The 27,309-nt window shown below is 35.4% G+C and overlaps 1 protein-coding gene across 2 annotated transcripts in view; it reads left to right on the top strand.

The window, feature by feature from the left end:
• The window catches only part of LOC121314839 (RNA polymerase II subunit A C-terminal domain phosphatase-like), a 150,051-nt gene extending 122,942 nt beyond the window's left edge, over nt 1-27,109 (top strand). For both annotated transcript variants that reach the window (XM_041248550.1, XM_041248549.1), the window contains one exon: nt 26,805-27,109. In XM_041248550.1, coding sequence (XP_041104484.1) covers nt 26,805-26,961 — 157 coding nt within the window. In that variant the 3' untranslated portion in view covers nt 26,962-27,109. The remainder of the gene's footprint in view (nt 1-26,804) is intronic.
• The last annotated feature ends 200 nt before the right edge of the window (nt 27,110-27,309 follow it).

Below are 27,309 nucleotides of genomic sequence, written 5' to 3'. Positions count from 1 at the left end.
CACTTGGCTGCTGATATGAAATTTTTCAGTGGGTGGAGCGTGCAAGTGATCCATCAGAGAGCAGCTTCTCTGCCTGCCGTTTTATAATTCACATTTTTTTTTATTTTTTATTGTAAATCTCCCTCAGTGTACTAAATGACTTGTTGCTGTTACAGAGAGCTCTCACTGTAATCAAAACATGTTCCTCTGTTAGGAACCGTTTACACTTGGCACAACAGCAAAGAAACAGACAAAAGCAAACTTAATTTATGAAGTAAGTGGTCATTTACATGTTTAGTTGGTGGGTGTACATTATGGGTTGCTATTTGTCAAGTAACAATTGTGCAATAAGAACTGAGTTTCTTCAGTAAGAAGAAATGTGTCTGAGTGAACCAAGTGTAAATGTTTACCATGCTCAATTAAGCCTTTTCAGCCAAGCCAGCTGTAGTTCCTGTATAAGGACCAACAGGTGAGATCCAGTGCAATATTCAAAAGGATTCTTTAGGAACAACACTGTGTGCCAACACGCATCATGAAGCATGCTGAAGTCCACAAGTTAACTAACTCACAGGGCCTTGAAAAAATGTTGTAACCTGACTCCTCATTGAAAATACAATTGTACAGTTTTCAATAATTATGTGAGTAACTTAGCATTTTTTTGCTAATTTCCCCTATGGATGGGCCTAATTATCAAAAACAAGGCAGGACATCTCTGTCGCAATTCGGTATATATGCTGCGCTTAAGTGTATTAAAATCACAGGTCGTCACAATGATATTTAGACACGGTTCCATGGCAACTCTTGATTTCAGACCATTGTGATTTAAAACTTAAAAGACATGTTAAGTGCTTGACCTGAGAGAGACCAAAACGAGTTGGCTTGTGAATAAGTTTGCATTAACTGCCCAGAAAAAAAGATTATTGTAATGTTAATTCGGGAGACTAACTTACATTTTTATAGTGTAATTTACAAAAAGTAGGTCTGTTCAGTGGAATTGTTCGGACTTTTTTTAATGATCATTAAGTATATTTGTATTATTATGTGTTCTGCTTAAAGGTACATGTATTAAAATAGGTTATTCTATGACCTGAGGAACCTTACAATACTTTCTGAAAGTTTTATTGAGAAATACACCCACCCCTCATAATATCGCCCCCTCGCTATACTGCTGCATGGTCCTGAAGTTGGCTCCCCATTTTTACAGTTTTTAACTGTGCAAGCCATAGCCACAATGTACATAGGCAAATTCACTTTATTTCGTACTGCACATCAAACAAATATACAAAACAGTTATAAACAAGGCATTAATATTGTGCTGTTCTCATATACACACGCATTACACAATAACACAAAGCAAATTAAATATCTACTTGCTTAATCATTGTTCTGTTTTCAGCAACAAGGTGTTCACTTGTGGCAGCAATACAGTAGCAAAAGTCACATGGCAGTTATGTCAACAACCCTAACAACAAGCCTCCTATATTGGGAATGGATACCTAAAGCTTGACTATTCTGGAATTCAATTCTAAAATGTAGCATCAATTGGAAAAAAGTATGGTCTATAACTATTGATTATGCTCTTTTGCCAAAAATGAAAGTTCATTTCACTATAACACATAAGATTTATCCAGTTAAGTATTATCTAAATAAAATTTATCCTGATTTAGACATGAATTGCACCTTTTGTAGCTCTCTCCCTGAAACTATTTCACATTTATTTTTTAACTGTGAAGCCTCTATTTCATTTTTGAAAAGAATTACGCATTGGCTCTTTGATTTTTATAAAATATTAATTTGACTGTCTTTAAAAGATATAATGGCTTATGTTAATCCTGATATTGACCATTCTATTGTTTTTTTTTTTTTTGTTTTGTTTTTTAATTTTTTGTAGTTAATTTTGTTATTTTATTATGGAAATGTTTTATACATAAATGTAAGTGGTCCCGCTCAAAGCCTAGTTTCCCTCATTTCCTTAATGAATGTAAAATGTATCTTAACTCTTTAAAAGCAAAATCAGAGGGCCAGCAGAATTTTGGATTGTTTTAAAGATGTGTCCTTCATTTAAGCAAAGTGTAGTGATATGCCTTGCCTTCCTCTTTCTCTCTCTCTTTTTTATATATATGCAGCCTCCTCTTTGTTTTGCTTTGGTTTTGTTTTAGTAATGTAATTTGCCTCATTGTGTACATTTACATTGGGTAACTGATTGTTATATTGTAACGAGAAGCAAACTTAATAAAGGAAGGGAAAAATATACAGTATATTGGGAATTGATTATTTTAATGCAGAGGGTTTGTGTTTGAGAAAGAAGTGGAAGAGTCATGAATTATTTGGAGATTTAAGTTGATGAGAATTACTTACCTGCCCTAGTACGAATTAAAAGGGTGTGCTGCATTTTATACGAAAATTGAGAAAAGGCGTGTTGCATTGAGGATTTATACTGGACCCTGATGCTCCCGGTCAAACGAGGGAGTGGTTGTACAGTATTTGTCAGCCTGTTTGTTTTTCTGTGGGTCTCTCACTATATCGCGGCCCTCGATTATATACTGAATTTACATTGCACCCCAACACCCGAGATATATCGAGGGGTGGTGTACTGATGTTTGGGATAATTACAATACATTGTTTCACCTGAGTGATTGCAGTGCCAGGCAGTGTAATGTTTTCGCACGTATTTGATGACTTGTGACCTTTTTATTAGATTTTTCTCCTGCTGATCTGTAACTTGATTGAGACCATAGGCACCTAACCCATAGAGAAAAGAGGAGGCAAATGATATATTTTGCCACTGTACTTTTTTTTGTGTGTGTGTTGTTATGGTTTTGCTTATAAACGGTTTAAAATGTAAAAAAGGAAAGTCATTCATAAGACGCCATAAGTCCAATATTAGAAATAAATAAATAAAAACCCACAATAAAATGGCCCTGCACGAACATTGGTTTGACCCACCGCAGTCTGCTCTGCACTATTTAGAACAGCTATTAGCAGCGGTGTGCCTGGAAGAGAAGGTACTGGACAGTTTGGATATTACACTAAATGATTGATTATACATGGGCTATGTATTTGTTAGTTTAGTTTGTTTTATTTTCTATTAATTAGATTATATTCAGACGGTTGTTTATGGGTTTGTTTTTTTGTTTTTTGTTTTTTTAACCAAGGACATTCGTAGGTTAGGGTTTTTACCGGGCCTTTAACGGGTTTCAACAATGATAAATAAAATGTCGCTGCTGTTAAGCCGTGGTAATGCAAAATAACAGAATCCCGTTTTTACTTTAGAAATGCTTTTTTCATTAAAAACTTGTTGTTCTTTTATTAAAATTAATTTTCAGCTTTCATGTTGAAGCTTGTTGTGTACGACTCATTAAGCAAACCAAGTGGGAATTTGTTTAAGGCGTTTTTTAAGTCAAGTAAGCTTATTTGTATATAAGTAATTACAGTCGTTTAATCTTACTTTAAAGGCACGCACCTGAATCGTAAGGTAATTAAAGTGTTTGCATATGCTCTCCCAGTCGTTCTGCTGTCAGCCCTAATTAAAGATATAACTAATGTACCCAATCCGAAGCAAGTGTAAAACTTGCCTAAATATTAAAGTAAAAAAAATATTTTAAAACTAGCAAGAAATGACTTGTTACACTAGCATCAGTTACATTATTGTTTTGCGCTCTAGGTCAGTGGACCATATTTAGAAGCAAGCACAAAGGCAAAGACACCATTTCTTAGAGCAATAAGACCATTTTAATGGTAAACAACTTTTGACTGGCCCTTCCTGCAACTAAGTCTATAATGTTGAAATGTGTGTGTATATATATATATATATATATATATATATATATATATATATATATATATATATATATGTGTGTGTGTGTGTATGTGTGTGTGTGTGAGTAAAACAGTGCTTTTGACATGGCAAATATTTTCAACTGCCTTACTTAGAGAATAATGACCTTTTAAAGAACAGTACTTGCTTTTCTTTGTTTAACACTTTCCATTGATAAACTACATGTGGGAATTCCAGGTGTAGCACTGTGCAGATACTTGCATGTGTTTATTTAATGCATGCTAATTAAGTACATAATTTACATTTTATGCTGAAACATCTGCCCAATTTTGTAGGTTTGCAATTCCTGAAACCGTAACTTCACAACAGCAAGGTTTGCTTGGTTTCTTGGAGCTTCTTAATTGTAATTAATAAATAAATGAACAAACATTTGCTTCTCTACACCCAGCAGTTAGTCCTTCAGTTTTCCCCCCTACTGTTTAACAAAGTTAGGCACCTGTGATTGATTGAGACACAAAAGTCTTTGACCATTGCTTTTGACATTGATTAAAACACTGAATTGTTGTACTGCTTTTAGAATGAAACACTCACCTATAGATACCAAAACCGACTTGTGTTACTGAATAAGAAAGGTTATTAGTCCAGAGCTTATCTATAAAAGTGAGTATAATTTTGATTTGTGTTATTATACAGTTAAACTGTTAATGCAGAAACTTTAGTTATCGACATAGTAAGTGATGTAAAACTCAAAAAAAACTGTATGACCGCTGTATTTACGATATCAGATTGAGTTAAGCGGAGATTGTATATGATTTTTGCAGCTGAGGTTTTATAAAATTAATATGTGAATTGGCCATACGTGTAAAAGGTTTGAGTAACATTTTAAAAACTATATTTGTTAACTAGCCTCATGTGATTATCAGGTTGATCCATCTGGTAAAATGACAAGTAGTAAATTAAGTAATTTCTTTTTCTACAAAGTCAAGTTCAAATTTGCTTCTGTAGTGGTCCAAAATTATAAGTCTTATACATCAGATTGACAGTGTTTTTCAGTTTCTTTCTCATCTCTAAACAAGTTCCTGTGATGTTTTGTTTCTGCGTGCTGCTATAAACTGTCTCCGTCCTTTAAAAATGAAATGCCTGTCTCACTGACATCGCACAAAAAGAAAAACAAACAGGAAGTCAAATTCAATCCCTCCCCTATCCAAACATTTTACAAGCTGTGCTGCAAAATATGGTGACCCAGTAAGTCAAAGAAATGTGAATGACACTTCAGTATGGTCGTGTCGACACGATCACGGTCTGAGAATGACATTTCAGTATGATCGTGTTTACACGATCACGGTCCGAGAATGACACTTCAGTATGGTCGTGTCGACACGATCACGGTCTGAGAATGACACTTCGGTATGATCGTGTTTACACGATCACGGTCCGAGAATGACACTTCAGTATGGTCGTGTCGACACGATCACGGTCCGAGAATGACACTTCAGTATGATCGTGTTTATACGATCACAGTCCTTAAAAGGTTAAGATTCTGCAGCTGCAATTTAACTGTAGTTTCAGTCATATGATAGTTATATGAAAATTCATTTTTTAGATTAATTTATTTTCCCAAAATTCACAGGTTTAGGAGTATCTGGGCTTTAAGATTCTGCAGCTTCTATTTAACAGCAAAGAGTACTGAATGTAAGTCATAATATGTTAGTCTGTTAATTTAAACCTAGAAATCCCTTTTTACAGTATTACCCAAGGTCTGGGTAGGAAAGGTTATATACAATTTGAGGTTTAGATGACAGCCTTAGGCATGAATTGATTTTCCATAGTACTCTTTTTGTGGTTGTACTTTGGTTTTGTTTGTTGTGATTGCCCTGCCGACCTAAACCATCCCTAGCCGGGCGGCGCTTGGCCAATTATGCGCTGTCCCCTAGGAACCCCCTGTCACGGTTAGCAACGACATAGACTGGATTCGAACCAGTGATCTCAAGGCTATAGGTCGCATCCTGCAATCCAAGCGGAGCACCTTTACTGGATGCGCCACATGGGAGCCCTGTCGATAATATATCTCTTTCTGACAAAAAAAGAGGGATGTAACAGTTTTAAGTAATAACTGAGAAAGTCTATCCACATTTTTCTAATATGACCTGGATAGTCCTCATTGTAGAGAATACTGGGTCACAACGAACATTTTGGCTGGAAATTGTGTTTATTTTAAATTATTTTATCAGTCAATGTGTTGAGGTTAACTAATTTCAAAAATGCCTATATAAAACAGTATGTTATGCATCAATATAGGCAACATTACATTAACATATTATAAATATTTAAATCGTATTCACTCAAGCAACAGTTGAGAGAAAATTTTTTTAGAATGGGGCATCTGGTTTAGCTTTACATAGCTAAACAATATTTATTCATTCAAAAGCTTTACATACATTTGAGAGGTAATAGATTAGGTATTTATTTATTTAATTGGCAGGCACCTTTATCCAAGGCAACTTCCAGATGTTACAGGGCAATACAAGGTTACAATGGAAGCTTAATATTTAATACAGTATAGTTTACAATAAGTTCAAATATTACCACTAAAATACAATATCAGCAAGGATGCATTAAGGTAGGATTGCAAGTTATATCAACAATGGCAAGGATAGTGCATTTCCCCAGGGCTATATGTATTTATTTTTTCAGGGTAAGGTTGTGCTACACAACACTGGTGTGCTTCTGTGGTAGTCTAATGTACGCATCAGTGCAGGCACTGTTAAAATACTATTAATTTATTTCAAGTGATATAGTGAGAAACATCTGATGTGTGTTTATGACTTGCAACTGTGAGTATATGTTAGTTTTGCACTACGAAAGCATTTTACAGTACTTTTTATTTGGAAGTGTGGATTTGTTAAATTGCTGCATCAGTTTTAATGCTATTTCTCATTTCCATACGGCACTGGCAAAAACATACAGATTAATGATTAAAATGTAGTTTGTGTACATTTATAACAGTTTGGCTTGTTTACAACACTGTATGTCTTGGACAAGGGGGGGTTGTTTGTGCATAAACATTCATGAATAGAGATAAATGCATCTGATGCTTATATGTCGTTCACCATTGTGGCGTTTTTGCTTTTACAAACGTTAAGTTATGTAAAATGTCATGATAATTTGAAGACAGACAAGCAAAGAAAATACAAAACCAATGTCAACTGTGACTGCTGTCAGCTGTCATTTCATTAAAAAACAATAGGCTAGTAGGGTACAGCATTATAAACACACTGCAAGACAATATGTAATTATATAAAAAAAAAAAAAAATTAATATTGCAATCTGTCATGCTTTCTGTATGATTTCCTGTATTGTCTATCACTATAGCTGCCATTTCTGTTTAATCATCAAGTGATTGCAATATACAGACATCATAATGCTATTCCTTAATTGGTACTACAAAGTCGGATTGATGTAGTACACTGTATGCTGGTTTTCTCTTTGATTGTTCCTCTTTGAGAGAGCGGGGGGGGGCGATTGAAAGAGGGGGAGCCCAGGGCCCATGAAAGCTCTCTGTGGCACTGTGTAAGGGGGTGGGATATGTGTGGGGCAAGGGAAGAAGATGGACTGGAGAATAGCTTCTGAATGCCTTCCACTTTGGCGCAGAAGAAAAAAGCAGTCATCGGGTGTAAAGGGGATTGGGGAGGGCGTGGGCATTTGAGGAGGGAAGAGAAGGTAGCGAAAAGTCAGCAGGGTTGTTGGAGGAGGACAGGATTATAGATCAATAGAAGTGTTTGGCAGAGGTGAGGGCTGTCAAGAAGAAGGAGAGGAGGGAACAGTAGTGGTTTAAGTCAGAGGGTAGCTTGGAGCAAATAACCATACAAATAAACCTCCACTCGGTCTGATGCACAGTTCTTACAACTATCTTACGTCTTTTTCAATTTAGTTTCCCTATTTCAGCCATAATTCCATTGTGTTTTCTGCTATAGCAAATGTGTAGTCACATATATTTTCTTTAACTCTTTCAGCCACTCAGCCCGCTCTGTTAGGATAGGGAAGATTCAGTAACTCAAAACAGAAAACTCTGTAATCTGTTTTCCTGAGTCTTTCTGTAAATTTACTAATTGCTATTTCAGGTCAAGACCATTTCCTGAGGAGGTGTTTCCTCCCATTTGTTGATGATTCATAAACCATGTGATTGAGAAACTGGTGCCTGGTCAGATTGGTATGTACATTCAAAAGAGAGGTGTAACTCATGCCCCGTATTGTCAGAAAGTGGTGATAAAAATGCCTGTTTTAATGGCATTTAACCGCATGTGGGAACAACCTAAAATAGTAGGGCTGTTCCGAATTAAGAGATTAATCAGACGGTTTAATCAACTAAAGAGTTAATTGCAGATTTTTTTTTTTTTTTTTTTTTTTTTTTTTTATGGCTGGGACAAATAGCCGAATATTCAAACAAATATTTTTTGACATGTATTCAGATACAAAATTCAGGTGTTTGTATTGGCTTGAAATTACAAAAATACCAATAAGCAATAAGTTGCTGTACACTTTTAAACATGGCAAATGTAAAAGAACTCTGTGTAATATGTGATATTTAATATATATATATTAAAAAAAAAAAAAAAAAAAAAAAAAAAGCACAGGCTGAACACAGCAGCTCAAGACTATTTAAAAGTTTAAAACAGCAAAAAGAACACAAACCAGATTATGCACATGCAAGCATTGAGCTCTCTGTGGAAAGCTGTCTGGGTCAAAAAAAGCATTGTGCTGCTTTAGCGATAATCTCATGACAGAAAAAAGGCAAACACGTTATTCTGAAACGATTTAAACAGTGTACAACTTGCTGTAAATGTGTAGTGATTTTTATATATATATATATATATATATATATATATATATATATATATATATATATATATATATATATATATATATATATTTATTTAATTTATTTTTTTGTTGGGATTTTGATATGTGGAATGTAATAAACATGAACCAAAACGGTGAGTCTTTTTTTCCCTTCATTTTACAACGCCATTTCCATGTTTGTTTTATTTGAAGTGTTTACAGTTAAATGTTAGGGTTTTTTTCGTTCCGTTCAGCTACAGTAAGACACAAGTAAGCCTCATGTTATTACTTCATGAAAACGTGTTTATCATCACTGTTACTGTGAAGAAACAGCAATGGCAAAGAAATATTACTTCGTAATATAAACACAATTATTGGATAGGGATGAAAAGGGAATCTGTTGTCTTTTAGATCTGTGTTTTAGAAACATACAGCTGTTATTTTTTTGTGTATGTCCTGCGTATATAACACAGATTTCTGCGTAAACGGGACCTCTAAAATTGTGTCAACTGTATGTTCTATTAATTTTGGGAATAAACAAAACAACATTTAACTTATTCTTTACTCCTGTGATATTTTTTCCACTTTGACATGTTACTGTAACGTCTTGCTGTAAAACACTCGCAAACACACGGGCCATGCCCCTGCTGCTATGCGGGCTTTGCCTGCGCTCTGAGCAGTATAACGGCTTTTATTACTTTTTGAAAACAAACGAATATCTGAACAAATATTTAAATTATGAGCATGAAAATCCCATGTTCGTCCCAGCAGTATTTTTTTTTTTTTTTACAATTTTTAATCGTGCAGAATTTACGTATGTAAAATCAACCACGGCAGTCCAATCATAAGTGAGCAGAGGCAGGACATAAACAGCTGAAGGTCTTGGGAGTTTAATTAATGGGAAAGCCAAAGATCTGCCCTAGTTTTGCAGCTGTCCAATCATTAGTGGGTGGGACATAAATATGCTAGGGTAAGCGGTGTAAGAATAGCTGAATTGCTCCTAGTTATCAACAGCATTTTGCTGTCGTTCACTCTTATTATGAATAGCAGGTTGACGCTCAGGACAGATGAAAAATTAATGCTAATGAGGTAATCGTTAAACTTTCTCTCAGTTCGTTAAAAACATCCCTTCATAGACAAATCATTGGGGCTTAACGACGCATCTGAATATCTCTTATGAATAGCAACTGCCGTTAAATAGGTTGCTATGGACAAAGTCCGATCATGTACTTTTTTCTTTTTAGCTCAGTGTAGTGTAGTGTAATTTAGTATGATAAAACTGTTGTGCTCAGAACAGTAATACTTTAATACTAAACAGCCTACTGTTCATACCCATCATTACGCAAACATATCATGCCCTTAACCAGGGATTCGAACTACCGGCTACGGTTCCAAAAGTTCTGAACAGCTGATTTTGTTCTGTTATGGTTCTACCAAAATGAAATACCGGTTCAAATATTTTTTCTAGCCAAGTAGGCTATTGTATTGGTGTTCATAAGACATCATTTTCTTGATTTAAACAAAATAACATGAAATATAGTAAACCCCAGAAAACTCTGCACTAAACGCACTTCCTGTGTGTTGCTGCCCTAAAAGAAAATGACAGCAGTCTGCTTCTTTTTTTTCTTTTCCCCGTTGCAACTTTTCTTTTGCCTCAGTTTGTTTTTTTTAAAACAATTCAAAACGGCGACATCATTTCCCAACAATCTCGTGGTTTAGTGTTCTTCCATTCAACCTAATAACTTAATGCGATGTTTGTCTGAAATAAACTCTGCAGCTAATCGAGATCACGGCTCCATCAAATATGCCACTTGCTTGTTTTCTGTGTTCTGTTCCACCTTTCAGCTTTGTGGTGTTTTTAATTTAATTAAAAAAATAATTTAAAAAAAGTTTTTTTCCAGGGCTCTACACATCTGTTGTATATTTGAAAAAGCATTATATATTTACCATAACCTACATATTTTTTATTGCATAGCAACTCTGTTTTAAAAAGATGATAATCAGAAAAAATTCCTCTCTAGTAATAAATTACATATGAAGACTCTTCATTATTAAGCACTAAGGGGAACACTGTTACATTGTTACTCGGCTGATGGGAATACTGTGCTGTAATGTTAAAGCAGTTGCAAGTGACGTGTCATGAGATCCTCTAGCCATGTGAGAGTTGTGTGCAATGATTCAGTATCATGGCAAAGCAGTAGGAGCTCAGTGATGTCACAGGGGTCATGATAGCGGGCACTTCCCTAAACACAGTGGCTGCACTGACTAGTGTCCATCAAGACAGTCTTATGGGTTTTGCCTGAATGAGCACATTATCAAAAATTCACCACCGGACACCCTTGAGAAACCAATGGTGGACGAGACACGCCTGTTTCCAGTTGGAAGCACTGGGAGCTACGTGGTCTTACCCATTATTAAGGTCATGTTTTAAGGCCGTTGAGCGTAACAGTAACTGTGTTTATTGTGTTGTGTTTAAATGTATATATCTCAGGCTTACTTTATCATGTTGATTGAGAGCAATTAGAAATTTGATAAAGATGTTCTTTGACCTAAAATAAAATATAAGTTTTTTAAATAACTCCTGTGTATCAAAACTCTGGGCAGAACCAAAATTTATAAAAAAATTTTGGCTTATTAGAATATTACCAGCAGCAAATTACATTTTAGAGATTGATTAGCAAAAGTAATTCCTTGTGTAAATTAATAAAATAATGCATTAGCTTAGGCAAGTGCCCTGAATTATATGTAGCAAAGAGAATGTGAAAGTTGATTGTAGAAGATGTGCCTAAATCTATATGATGCACCAATTCACTGAACACAAACACGTTTCATCAGAAGGTAATCCCCTGCTGTGTAAAGTTGTAGTCTACTGAAAAACACATGCAATGCTAATCAACGTTTCTTGCTTTAGACATTAACATCTAACATCTAAAAGAACAGTGAACATGCCAGGCGATGAAAGGTATTGCCAGGCGATGAAAGGTATTTGGCTGCCTACTCTAGAGTAATAGTAAGAGTAAAATTCACCATTAAACAACAAATACAATTAGAAAATGAAACATCCTCCAACCCTGGTCCTGGAGAGCTAGGGGCTCCTCTGGATTGCGTTTCAACCGAGCTCTCAGTTACTTAATTAAACCAATTATTGGCTTAATTTGTCAAGATTAACATGTGTGTCAGATCTTTAGCCATTGATGATGTAAACACACCTATAAAACCTGCAGGACTGGGGCTGACCAGGACCAGATCTAGACTGTGTTGGAGAATATGTGTGTGTGATTTGGGTTTTTTTTTTTTTTGCTTTTTAGGCTGCTGAGAAACAAAGCTCCTGAACAAAATAATATGCAACACATTTTGATGCTAGGAATGATATGTTGTATTAAAGACTAATGATATACACCTATATTACAAATTGTGTGTAATAAAGTAGTGTTGTCTAAGAGGCTTGTATTACAATATTCACTTACCTAACAGTGTCTTCTAGTAGGCTTTACATTTGTTTGTTGCACATAATTGACGATAAGCCTGAGCTTGAAAAGCCAGCATTGTTGTTTTGAGCAGTGTCGAGAGAGATGCAATGCAGAGTACCGAGATGAAACTTTTCAAGGCAAGTGAGGTTTAGTTGCAGTAACAGTGTATGCACAACAATTTAAGGTAAAATTGCAAACATGTATTTTACTGTATTGATGTAAAATGCTTTAAAAAAAAAAAAAGATTGGGGCATATTAAGAAAATGATACTAACCTTAAAGGGGTGCTTTTATATCTTCATAATATTAAATTTCTTTCCATAATATTAACAAATTAACAATGTGGACAGACATCTGTAATTTTCAGACCAAGTCAATTGTAAATCTCTATATACAAAAGTGTTTTTTGTTGGTCCTAATTGAAAAGCTCATTCCTTGACATGCCGCACAGCATTTCCTTCAGTATTGAGATCACATGCTGGGGGTGGGAAGTCAATAGTTCAGTAAGTCTTGTACCGTAGCCTCATTTAAAATAGTCTGATTGTCCACCCTATATAAATGGCATTGACATAAAATGACTATTTTTGTGAGGGGGGCAGTGGGTAAAACCACCATTAAAGGGCAATTACTTCAGATGTCCCATGTGTGGTGCCTAGTCTGTCATGCTTCAGTGTTAATCTTCTCTTGATGCTGATTAATGTCTGTAAAACTGACAGTTGGAACTCGATCAGATGCATGGATATGCGACTCTTGAAAGCCTGACATTTCAATTGATATTGGTGGGTATTTTTGCTCATTTTTATCTGTCCTTAAATGACTGGTTATTTACATGACAGAGGAGTTGGAAGTCCAACCGTGACGTTTTTACATTTCATAATATCAGAAATTAAATATTAATATGACCTTTTTGTAAGTAAAGGGTAATAGCGGAATGACAAATGAAAGTAATTGCTGAATTAGGAAATATGACAGATGCTTTGTTCCTGGTATCCTTTGCCACTGGCTTTCAAGATGATTGAAGTTAGGTCAGTAGCTTTATTTTAAAAACAAAGAACACCTCTCCTTGTTCTATAGTTGTGGTTATTTGAAGTACATTTAACATTGGAGATCCACTAATACTGATGTCAGTGTACGTATTTTATACGACAGGTGAAGGTGATACACACTTAATTCGTTATCAGTATGGTATGTGGAACTCAGAGGACTATAGTAAGAAAACATTGAACATGTAATTTACTACATTTTGTTTTTGTTGTGTTTTTAAAGTACTTTCATAATGAAATCTTTATTACGCAATCTAGAGGCATTGTATTTAGCTAAGTGGCAAAAAGATACTTTGTCCAGTTGACTACTTATTGGCTGTGAAGGAACCAGCATGAGGCTGATTGAAGGACAGGAGGGAAAGGCATCATAATAGTATTGAAAATATAGGACAGAGTGTAAAAGGGGTGGGAGTCTGCAGCGAGAGAGAGAGAGAGACAGATGGGTTGTGGTTGATACACCAGCACAGGCGTCCAGGTTTTATTGTTTTATTGCACACAAAACAAACAGTGTAAGGTGCAGTATTAGACACCACCACCGGTGTGATGCTGTTCCTTCAGCTGTGCCATGGCTTGTACACACAAGTTTTACCAAAATGTAAAACAAACACTGTTAAAACAAAGCTAATAAAACTAAATGTGGCTTAGTTTGGCCATGTGCTATCCCTCTACAGTGAGAGGTCCCACACATGGCACGCTACTCTAAACAAACTAAATTAAATTATTTTAATTTTACTTTACCAGTGGCTTCTTTACTATCAGTAACCAACCAGCTACTTCCCATATTGACTCACATGGTTTCAGCCAGTAACACGTTTTGACCCAGATGACACTTCTGAGGTGAAATAAATCAGAAAGTGCGAGGGTAATCAATATGACCAATGAGACGCAGGAAATTAGAAATTTCTTTTACCGAATTTAGTACCGCATATCAGGTTTTAAAATGAAAATACATGTTTGCTATAAAATGTGTTTCTATAAAAACTGCACATTTGAGGACGATGTACTTAATGGACATCCAAAACCATTATGATTTAATGGAATTACTTTGTTACCATTTGCACTATTCTTAGTTTCAGGACTTCCTGCCTCCTTGTTTTGTGAAATGACAGAATTATGTGGGCTAATTTGCTGCACACATACTATTTTTATAGATTTTTATTTTTGTATAAATGTTTTTTATATTTTTCTGTTAACGACTTATTGGGTTGATTTTGGAAATAACTATGGAGAAACACACAGGCTATTGATAGAACTGTAAGCAGGGTGGATGTTGAATTTGGTTGTTATATATCGCTTCAGAAAAGGAAAAAAAAAAAAAAAAAAAAAATCAGTTTCTGATTACCTTAAATGTAGATGCACCCAACTTGAGTACTTTAGGGTTACAATGTTTGAGCCAATGCTAAAAAAGAAGGCTAAAATCCTTCTAGTATTATCTGCAACACTATAGTGAGATAACTATTAAACCAACTACAGAATACCCCACTGTGAGAACATGACATCTGTTTATTTGCTCTTATGTATAAAAAAAATAATCTGTGTTGGTGTAAAGCTCCACAGCAGAACATAGTACTTATGAAAATAAAATGTCAGAGTTGAGGACAAAAAAAAGTGGTTTGTTACCATTAAATGAAAGGGAAATATTATAAATACCGACAGACTGTTATTAAACATAATAATGTATGAAAGAACCAAGTGCCGCTTTTATGTTTCACTACCTGGTGGATTAATTTACAACCTTTTGAAATTTGTGTGACAAGGTGGCTGATCTCAAGGTCAATATCTTAGCCGTGGTGGTGTACAAAGATAACACTATGAGTTGGAGCTATAATCCGCCCACAAAGGAGCAGGATTTTTATGGTAATTTTATAATAAATGGTGGATACTCAGTTGCTCTAGAAGTAAGGGTCTATAATTACTGACACTTGGGGCCCATCCTGGTGTTTTTAAATACGTTCATAGATTTAAAAAAAAAAAAAGTGCACTGAGCAAGATGTTCATTTCTATGATCAAAGCTGTAGATATATTTAGATCTCCTGTTGTTTAAATCAATTGAATAGTTTTCTGTGCAGATGTATGGGGTATGTACAACATGAAGCCAAAATGAAGACAAACATGCAAGTCCAGCTGTGAAGTGCAGTGGACCAGCAGGTGCACTACTTTTTATTCATACAGTTGTTTTGGTGATAGAAAATAAAACATTGTGATAAACACTGCTATTTGACTATTGGACTATTTGACTGCATTGGCATTCTGAACTACACTATGAGCCTGTAGTCTGCTCAATAGCTCCGTGGGTTTTAATGTTTGTTTGTTTTTTTGTTTGTTTTTTCTCCAGCTTTCAGAAAGACGCAAGTTACAGCACATTATAGGATTCACTATGTGTAGCATTTGATAGTGACTCCTACACCTAAAGCTGTCATACTGTAATAAACTGAACATTTATCAACAGTGAAACAACTAGAAAAAAATTGTCTCCTGACATAATATTTCTTTTTAATTGGCCTTTCAACCTCCTTAGTGAGCGCTGGAAGTACTGATTTTCTGAACCACTAATGGCCGGAAAACAGTAGTAGTCCAGACCTGATGTGCCTTAGAAAGCTCAATTATTAGATGCATTAGCTGTACTAGCTTAAGTGAACAAACAATTCGTCATGTTCATTGTCACAATTAGGCCCCATAGTCTCAAAGCAAGCATGTAGAGTTGCAGGCTTAATATAAGATAATTAAAAAAAAAAATTGAAAAAAAGTTAAGTACAAGCATTTCGCGAACATTAGCCACTAATATGACAAAGACCAAAATACACAGTTCCTGGTAGTTTAACAAACAATCTTTATTTAAAAAAAAAAAAAAAAAAAGCAATTAAGCAATTTCAAAGTCTGTAAAAATTTGAACTAATTATACGATATTAATTTAATAAAAACCATTACACAGTAACTAAGCTGCATTATAAAGTCAATAACCAGAAAAAGAGGTAATTATTTCCAACATCTGTTAAAGAACGACTTTTTGGTAACACCAGAGATGATGGTCAAGACAAAGGAGTTGGATTCACATTTGAGAAAAGCACTCATAGCAAACTATAACAAAGGGAAGAGCTACAGAACAGTATCAAAGAACTATGGAATACCACAATCCACAATCAGAACAATAATCAAGAAGTACCGCAGAACAAATTCAACTGAAGCAGTGGACTTCCAAAGCTAATTGCGGTTACAGCTGCTAATAAATAAAATCCAAGATTAAAAGCCAAGGACTTCAAGAAAGATTCAGAAGCATCAGGCATAATAGTGCATTAAACAACTGTACAAAGAAGAGTTGTTACACGTAGACCTCGCTGAAAACCACTTCTAAAGAAAATTCATGAAACAAATAAGCCAAGAAATATTAACAGGAATCTGAAGCATTCTTCAAAAAAATTCTCTGGTCTGACGAGTCAAAAATAGAATGTTTCTGCAAAAATTAACCTAGTATGTTGGGTGGGGGTGGGGGGGAGCCTTCCATGAAGAAAACCTTGTATCTACAGTTAAACATGGAAGCGGCTCGATCATGATATTGGGATGTTTTAACAGTTCAGGGACTGGAGACATTCATGTGATTGAAGATTGAGTGAATGCAGCCACGTATCACTTTGTATTCTACAAAGTACAATGTTACCATCTGCTCATAGGCTGATTGGCAGACAGTTTATCTTCCAGCACGACAACAACCAAAAGCTTAGGGCTAAGTCAAATCTGGAATTCTTGAAGTAAACAGATAAAAGTTCTGGAATGGCCTTTGTGATCACATGATCTCATTCCAATAGAAATGCTTTGGACTGATAAGAAAAAAACTGTATGTACTGATGCACAATGAAAACGCAAAAGTCTAAGTTTTGCATTAATAGCTCATTGGGCACATACATAATATTTACATTTTAAACAGTGAGTAGATAGGTTTGTTGATTGTTTGAGTAGTATTCCTTGGGATAACAAAATACTGAGCTCAAGTCATGTGATTTCATAAAAACGGCAGGTGCTCAGTGTTTGGTATTTGAGTTTAGTTAAAATTTCCAAAATTAGTTGATTAAGAATCTGTATAAACAGCGATTCGAAAAGACATGATTTTAATTAACGCAGGAACATGCCCCGCTTGAGTAATGACAATCGTCTGGTTGTTGTCGACATGATTGAAGGCGGCCTGTCTGTGAGAGAAGTTCCCCAGAGAATGAAATGTTCTGCTTCAACAATCAGCAGACTAGTCCAGAGAAACCAGGAAACCGGCTATGTGAGGGACAGGCCACGTCCTGGAAGGCAGAAGGTCACCACACCGGCTCAGGACCCTTATGCTGACTGTTGCGTTGTTCAAGCCAACTGGTGGGGAGGTGGAAGTGTCATGATGTGGGGATGAATCCTCTTTAACACAAGAAGAGCAAACTTACTGCTCAGCGATACATTGACAAAGTCCTTGAGACAAGAGTTTTTCCGTTCCTGCAAGCCAATCCGGAGGTGTCGATTTTCCAGCAGGACGAAGCAAGACCACACAGTGCTAGGATTACAATTGCACGGTTTCAAGAAAACAAGGTTGAACTCTTGCCATGGTCGTGGTTCAGCTTTTTCTCCTGAGTCCAGTAGAACATCTGTGGGAGACAACCACAACCAGCCAACCTTCGCCAGCTGGCTGCAGCTGCACAGGAAGAGTGGCGGAACATCCCACAGCAGTTTTTCCAGAGGCTGATCAGGTCTATGCGTCAACGCTGCCAGGGTTGTGTTAATGCTCAGGGAGGTCATACCCTATACTAACATTGTAATGTTTTCGTTTTGATAGTGTGTCTTGTTTCATACTGAAAACTTATCATGATTCTGTATTTTTGTTCATATTTTCTGTGATTTTGTTTTTTATATATATATATATATATATATATATATATATATATATATATATATATATATATATATATATATATATATATGTGTGTGTGTGTGTGTTTAAAATATTTGATTAAATCTGTTAGACTCAAGTGTTGCGTTTCATTTGTGCATCAGTATATATCCAATCTGTGAGCCGAAGGAACTATGCAAGACAGAATGGGCCCAGATTTCACCAGTGAGATGTAACATACTGGTTATAAATGATCATAAATATCTGAAAGCCATAATAAAAACAAAAAAGAGGACATACAAAATACTACAGCAGCAGTGCCTTTTTCACCCAGGAACTCAAGAAATGTTGTATTTTGATCATATTAATTAATATAGTACATAACATATTATATTATTAGCTAATTTTCACTATATGCTTGTATTTAACATGTTTTCTTGAATTATTTTTTATTGTGTAGGGTGCCAATACTTTTGTCTGTGGCCATTTTCAAACATTTGCAACCCAATTCTTCAGTGAAGACCTTTTAATTTAGTTATCTTATGGTGTGTAAGAGATTGTACTTGTAAACCTTTATACCAATGTCGTGTTGTTCTTTGCAATACTAATTGCAATAGTTACCTATAAACTGTTTTTCCCTGCAAACAACTCCATAATTGAATTGATTGGTGTAAAATGACAGATAAAGGTTAATTTTAAACTAAACCACATAGGCAGATAAAAAGTACATACTGTATCAATGTGTTTGCCTGAAGCAGAAACAAAATAATAACATGTTTGTCAAAATAAATAGTAGCTGTTAAATTTTGTAATTATCCCACAAACACAGATTTTTTCAGATTTAACATGTGGGTAAATGGCATAGAGGCACAGTTAACATTAAGAGCTAAATTGGCCAAGACCTTGAATGAGAGGGGATGGGGACCTTTCAAACCATCGTTATCAAGATAGTTGACTGTCTTAATAAGAGTTTGTCACCTTTGGGCTTCCCTGGACTGAATTTTCAATCTGTCTGGAACACTCCAATACCTATTATGAGTAGTTTAAATAATCATTTACCCCATGATGGTTAATTACATTCCTCCTCTCTAACTGGATTACGGGACCAAGCAACAGGTCTCCTTGGACCCACAAGTGATATTTCTACCAAGTGAGGCTTACTGTACATGCCATCCAGACAGCCCCATCATTCATTTGCACCTAGGTTAAAGCAGAACAGTCTCACTTGCCAAAGGTGTGTGTGGGAAATAATGAAATGTATGTGAACTTAGGGTTTATCAAATGCTGAGAGAACAGCAAGATGAAGCAGGTTGTGGTTACTGGGCTTAATCTGGAATCAACGGTAGTTGCATATCAATTTTGGAAAACATCCTGATATGTGAGATGATATGTTCATAAGGTTTGTATTGACTTTAAAATAATGTGGGTGCTATGTTTAAAGATTGATGATAAAATAGAATAGGGCAGGGTTTTAAAATGTTTTTAGAAAGGACGGGTTATTGTGTTTTTGCTTCATAGTTTCCCATTTTTTCCTTTTAAATCTTTGACTAGATTGCAGTAAACGCAGTAGTGAACCAACATGAAATGTATGAACCATATAAACCCAGGATGCTTGTTTGCTGTGGAGGATCTAATTGTGTTTAATTACAGCTTTCGTTGAGATTTACTTGATATTTAAGTAGGGATATCTTTGTTGTGTATTTTAGCTCTATTTATTTGATGAGCATCCTTGAAGACACACATAAACAGCCTTGATCAGACAATCTTTACAAGCCTTTTGGGGTCCCCGTACATTTAAACATGTCTAGATCAACAGAAACGGTCTCAAAAGAATACCTTCAAATGTACTGTTCTGTTTGTGCTATATATTTACATTATTTAGCTCATTATCTAACTGTCCTAAACAAGTGAAGACATACATGAATATATGTCCAGGGAGGCAGGTGCTCCTATGTGGAGATTTCAAGGATTTCAAGCTTGAATAAATGTCTGTTTACAGTGTGCCAAGCATGTAAACAAAAAACTGTCTTTATAATGCTAATCATGACATGTCCTGTTTTTTAGTTCCCTGGACCCCTACTACTAGCAGCCAGCCAAAATAATTCTAAATGTTAAATTGACTTAATCCCTTGTTTTCAACATTTGGCAGTACCACCTGACTCCAGATAAGACTGACCTTAGTTGCTTTGTAGGTTGTGGACTTCTTTATCTCTTTCCTTCCACTGGCAGACATTACCTCAGTTAATATGTGTAAATGATGTGGCAATTCGATTTTTCCATTGTGAAATGGCCTGGCTTCATTCGTCTCTGGGATTTATAGCCATCTTGTCCCGTTATACCTGTGTGGCCATGGTTGTTTCTAGAGATGCCTTGACTGAATTATTGATTGCATGGGACTGCAGGTATGATACATTTCTCTAGTAGGTGTTTAAAGAATCACATTTGTCCCATTGTCCTATGAGAGGGATCTTTCTTTAAATCCATCTTTCTTGCTATGGTAACAATCACTAAATTACCAAACTGATGGATTTAGAGATCTTTACTTTGATCTTCACCCAAGTTTTTAATGTGCTAGGAGAGGCGCTATCAATATGATAGAGTCTACACAGAACAGGTTTTTTTTAAACAGGCATAGTCCATATTATTTTAAGTCTATACCAACATCTGCCTCGGTTCATTAAAGTCAGGTTATTGGTTTAAGATGCATCGTAAATAAGTGTGTCTCGTGGTGTGATGTAGAAGTCCTCATCCAATGAAATCATGCTTGTGAGGCTGCACATGAAACAGTGATTCATGATGCTGAAGTCACATTGTCTGTATCTGATCTACCAAAGTAGATGACACACTTTGCCTTTTTTTTTTTTTTTTTTTTTGATAGGTAAGGTAGTAACAAGATTAGTCATTGGTAAGGTTTGTGAATTCAGTGAGCATGTTTTATTGTGGTGGCTTTCAGTGTATTTTAATGTTTCAGAACACAATGTTAAAAAAATTATTCTATAAATACTGCATTGTGCAAATTGATTTGTTTCAGGTTTTCAATAAATCATCAAGGGTGGAAATTAAAGTTAAAGGCCAGGCTTTGAGGGGTGGTTACACAGACCCTGATTTAACCCTAATCTTGGGCTATCTTACCTAAGCTAACCTCAGGTAGACCAATATTTGGCTTAATCAGGGTCTGTGAAATCTGAAATAAACAACCTATTTATATACCTAATGTAATTAAATTCCTCAGATGTTCATTTAAAGTTTGTAACTTCACTGGGTATTTTTCTCTTTTTGGAAATATATGGTGCTAACAGTCGCTGAGGAACAATTTAAAATTTGATTAATTTTGGCAGGGTCCAGTCCAGAGCCAACTATTCTAACAATTGAAATCAACTGGCCTAATAAATTAAAAGAAACTGTGTTACATATAGGACTGTTATTGTACAAAATTGTGGTTATCATGAAATACAAAATGGGAAGAAATAGGGTTAATGTCATTCACCATGAAGTGTAAAATGATAAATAGGCACATCCTTACATTATAATTATTTTGCTTTGATTTGGAATTATGAGATGCATAATAAGAATTCCATGGTAACATTTTGTTATTGTGTTATTTTTTATTAGAATTTGATCACTGTTTAGCATTTTAAATGGATTCATACCCATCTGCCTCATGAATTCGCCGGTACAGAGTTGATTTCAGAAACGCAAGCCAAAGCAGCTTTGCTGCACAATGCATTATAGCTTTGAAAGTTTAATTAAAACCTTTTCATTGTTCACCTCTCTGCTAGTTCAAGGTGTAGTGGGTCGCATTGAGAGAGAGAGAGAGAGAGAAATATATATACTTCTCGAGACCATCACTTTCAATTCAAACACAAAATATATCGTTTTCAATCACTCGGCAGTACAGAAATGTTCATTAATGATCAACAAAATGAGAATACGTAAAACAAAATGATGTAAAGCTAGTACATTTGTATCTCATAAGAAACAGGAGAGGTATGAGAAATTAAAACAAGGTAAAGGCAATAAAGCTGAAGCACTAATGTATAACGACATAGAATGTCTGTAAAGCACTGAAACACGTTTCAAAACCCCAACTGTACTGCTGAACCTCGTCGTCTTTAGTAGCATCATAAAGGTATCCATGTATTATAATAAATAATAGAATGGCCCCTTCAGTAAGTTGATGGAAAACAATTCCATCTGTGGTTTCTCTGACAGTTTATAAATGACTCGACCTTCAGTCTCGTAATGTATGACGTCACAGAAACTGTTTTTGCTCAAAGAGCCAATTCCCCAATGTAGAGTCAGAGTGGGTCATATCATCATTCTGTGTATGACATTAACAGAATTTAAATATACAGAGGGGACTCTTAAACCATTCTCTGTGTCTTCTTGGTTTCTGGTCACCGACTCCCCACTGACAAAGAATGCTTTTAAAAAGAGTTCTAAACTAAATATTGACACATGGCTTATCTTCACGATCTCTGAATGACTCTTTCGGCGCACAAGCCAGACAGTTCTGGGTCACTGGGTGCTTTGACACCTAGACAGGACCAGTCCATCACATAAATCCAGCCTACAGGGGGCGGAATAGCGGACCAATGGAGAACAAGGGGCTGCGCCGGTATGGGAACAACCATTCATGATTCAATGCTGGAATCCCTTCATTGAAGCTCTCCTCTATGGTCTCTTCCTATCCTACGTTTTAATGGCACTGACACTTGTAATAATACATATGTTGCTTTATTAATACAAAACATTTGGTAAGAATATGAATTAAGAAGAAACTAGTGCCGCTAGTGCTAATCAAGGTTGGTGAAACCAGCCTATTAAAGAACACAGTTAAAAAACGATAATAAACAGTAGCAGTACAATACACTACCCTAAGGTAGATGGGAATACAAAGAGCATTCCATTGTCAAGCAGTCAGGAAAATCTGTGGACTGGTTCTTTTGAATCCTTGGTATTCTTACATTTTAATGTGTTGGCAGCTCAACCTTTATTACAGTAGCTGTGTAATAAAGAGTGGTGTTTTATATATGGGGCCAAGGGTATCTTATGTTAGCTTTCTGAGTAATATTTAGTATGACATTATTATGACTTTTTTATGTGTTTTTGGCCTAGCTTCCCAAGGCTATGGACTACTGGTGCCTAGTAAAAAGCCATACATGAGAAGAGAGAACAATTTAAAGTAATATTGGCTTAATTTGTTTTTTCTAAAGAGAATTTGCAGACTAGCAGATAATTGTTTTACAAGCACTTTCACAGACTGCTTTTGTTTGTATTACAACAGAATTGCTGATAAAGATGATGATCAATCATTGTACACAGAGATGGTTCCAATCAAGATCTTAGTTCTTTGCGGCCATGCTTCAGATTAATGTCTTGACCTGTGCTAAAGAAGCATGGAATCTTGTCCAATCAGAGATGTACAGGATACAAGTTCATGCAGCACTTCTTGTGAATATAGTAACTGTATTTCATTCAGGGGTTGTTTTATTCAAAAAATTTTACTAACTGATAAAATACGTTTTGATTAAACATATTTTAGTGGGACGTGCAAAAACCAGAAATCCTACTTTTGATTCTCTGTTATAAAGGCAGGCACATATGAAATAATATTTCATTTTTTTCTGTCTAACATGTACAGTATATTAGATATATAATTTATGTGCTGGCACTTTTGGGATTATGATCAAAGTGTGGCACATTTGATCTTACAATGCAAGTCCTTTTCAGTTTAAAAAAAATCGATTTTTTTTCTTATACCTTTTAACATACTGTTCTAGTCTTTATTGGGATGAATGTAACTGTGTTTTCTTACATACACTTGCAGTTTTAAATTTATATATAAAAGAAGAAAAACATGTAAAATACATCTCCACTGCATTCTAATGAATAACATAAGAAGAGGCTCCAACCCAGTTCAAGCCTACATCTATAAATAAGACAGTCATGTAATTATTATCATAAGTCAGGTCAAAAGAAAGTGATTTGAACTCCTTTGTAAAGAGTCCAAGTCCGGACTGGTAAGAAGTTTAAATTGGAGTCAGATTGTCATCAGGATCTAGACTTGAGATTACATATTTGCATACTTTATTCCAGCTCTGATGGTGAAACGAGTTACTGATAGTCCTAAACTGATTATTTTCTGTTATTAAAAACTGATATCACTTTTTGTTCTAGTGGTCGTGTCTGTTCTAAATTAGGCTGATCAAAGTAAAGACAGCAACTACGGTTCAGAACCTTTAATGGTAATAAAACAGAATGAGTGGTAAATATTGGCTTTGTTCCGAACGCAGGTTGTCACATACCATTTCACAGCACTTGTTTTCCTTTCTCTTTGTTTCTCCTCAGACTGGCTGGGGACTATATTATATAGTTGTAAGTCACAAGGCATGCCTGCTTTATTCCAGATCTGGCAAACATTTTGGTTCCTCTAAGAACAATGTTGTCAGTTATAATTGAGTGTGTATTTAAGAGTGTCTGGATACTTCAGGCTATTGCACCAGCATTAGAAGATAATTGAGAGAAAATAAAATTGGGCTGTTATTAGAAAAACAGAAGTGTTTTATCTTTTGTCTTTCTGCATATTTATCAAAATATATGGCCCATTTAGCATGAATATGTTTCTATTTAACCTCCCTTTCAAGATGTCAATGTTTTATTCAATCAAATTAATTCATTCAATTAAATTCAAGTCTATAAAACAAATATGCTGACTCACCATGCCGTGATGGCAGACCGGCAATGTTAATTACTGTATGTGCAGCTCCATATCTTGTTACCTTTTGACTGCATACTATAATTGATTATCCTCTATTAAGTCTTTTAATGTTCTCATGCTTTGAAAAGAAAATTATACTATACTTTGGGGGGAAAAGGCACTTTTTGGACAGGAATGGAATGCTTTTAATGCATCCGGATGGTCTTTTACCATAGTAAACTAAATAAATAAGTAACTGGTTTATAAACACACTAGCATACTGTACCACAACAATAACAAGAATCATATTTTCCCAAAAATGCTAGTTTTTTAATTTGGTTTACTTCTGCATAAAACCATCAAATATAAAGCCTTACCTGTTACAATGCTACTGGTTACCAACTTTACACATTATTGACAGTTATGATGAATTGTCTGGTGGCTGGGTGATGTAGTGTACAGCTAATGTCCTCTGGGTTGAGATCACATAACTGATCCCACTCAGGCCTCCAGAATTTCCAGTTTCATTGACAAATGTATTTAATAACTTCAGTTGAGTATTCTTCTGATGAAAAAATTGAGAAGTTAGAGCAAGGGCTACACAACCCCGGTCCTGGAGGGCCGCTGTACCCTAAATTACTTAATTGGACTAATTAAGTGCTTATTAGAAGCTTAATGTGTCCAATAAATCAATTTAGTGTACAGTTAGAACAAAAACCAGGAGGGACAGCGGCCCTCCGGGACCAGGGTTGAGTAGCCCCGAGTTAGTGGGACCAGGGAAACATCATGGGTTGGTACAAAACTGGAAGAAATCGACAAAGTTTCTGCTGGTCGTAATATGGAACTGACACAGAAATCCATATGAAAGATATTTGTTCTGTCAGTTTTTCCTTATTGTAGTATCACTTGTCAGCCTCCTGGATTTCTCTGTGCTGTGCATTTCAGAGATGCTGTCTAAAGCTTGCAAGACTTGACTTCTCTCTTCTCAGGATACTCATTTTTCAAAAGTTTTTATAAAATGATCATTTAGATATGTTACAAGGCAGCCTGGGTCTTTGTAGTGTGAGCTGCGAGTTGCATGGCAAAAGAGTATGGTTCTGAACTCCCCAGGCAATATGCAATGCAACGTGTTTGCATGTTCTTATTTTTGTTTTGTTTTTTACAGGAGAGTGGAAGAAAGGGTTTACAGTTGTAAGAAAAAAAAAGAACAGCATGTTATTACCTTTAATCCCATCTCAGAGCAGCAGTAAAATAAGACCTTTAACATAAATATGAAGCTTAAGCTAAATTCATGACAAATACAGCTGTAAATGCATAAATCATTTTTAGACAGACTTGTATAGAGGTCTAGAAAAGATAACTCCACTAAGAACTTGCATAGGGAAGTTAGCTCCACTCAACGGTAGACCAGTAAACCAATCTAGTATATGTATACCTGTGTCTTTATTTATTTTTCAGTATGAGACACGTAATTGTTTAATTAGTAATCCTAGGGTAGTCTTTGTGTAAAGTTACTCAGTGCTTGAAGAGCGTACTGACTTTTTTGTTATGTTATAGTTACGCATGTGCCTTTTCAGCGTTTATTCATTTTTGATACAAGTTCTTTATTGAAACATTAGGAAACCTGTTAATTATGCAACAGGGTGCAGGTTTGTTGCTACTTAATGCAATTATTTTCAATGTATTCTTTGCTTCTGATGAGTAGCTGACCAAATGTGCTAGGGCAGAGATGTCTAAGATCTTGATAATCGTAGCCAGTGGAATGGGTGTCGGTCATGTCAGGTGCTTTCCTATTGTTGACTTTGGATACAAGTATCTCTGTCCCATTCAGTGAGAAACTACTCATAAACTGAAAGTGGCAAAACCTGTTGTATAATAAACCTGTTTCATAGTATTCCAATAAAGAACCCCAGTAAACTATGTATTCTAAAAGGTAAGTAATTTGTTATGTTATTGTGTGAGATCCTGAAAAAAAAACCTGGAAAAGAAGCAAGCCTGGTTATATTTAACTCCAGACTATTAACACAATATGTAATCGGTTTTAAAACTCCATTTTGCAATTAATCTTAACCTGTTATAACCACAAGGTCTTTTTCCTGCTAAAATTGAAAAATAAAAATGTTTCTTTTGCTTTAAAGGGGCCATAAACGCAAATTAGAGGAGGCTGGGGACAGAGATGGGAATTCCAGTGGTGAATCGAGTAAGGAGTCGAGTAATGAAGACGAAGAGGGTAGCAGCTCTGAGGCAGATGAAATGGCTGCCGCACTTGAAGCCGAACTCAACGACTTCATATAATGCCAGCAAAAATAAATAGATCTCGGATCACAAAATCCAAAAGCAGCACTCTGCATGAATAGGAGGTTGGCAGCGTGTGTGAGCGAGCGAGTGTGTTTGTGTATAGTTCCACTGCTTGAGAAGAGAACGTTTTTTTTTTTTTTTTTTTTTAAATAAAGTTTAAAAAATATTTTTTATTTAAGCAAATGTTTACAAGATGTTTTACAAAATAACACTTTATACTCCTTTTTGAAAAAAAAAAAAAACGAAAGATTTATTATAATATATATATATATATATATATATATATATATATATATATATATATATATAGTATAAATCCGGTCGCTATGCCAAAGAGTTTAAAAT

Source organism: Polyodon spathula, chromosome 4, assembly GCF_017654505.1.
Source record: "Polyodon spathula isolate WHYD16114869_AA chromosome 4, ASM1765450v1, whole genome shotgun sequence".
Taxonomy (NCBI): domain Eukaryota; kingdom Metazoa; phylum Chordata; class Actinopteri; order Acipenseriformes; family Polyodontidae; genus Polyodon; species Polyodon spathula.
The sequence above is the reverse complement of the archived record's forward strand: the minus strand, read 5'-3'. Positions and strand labels throughout refer to the sequence as shown.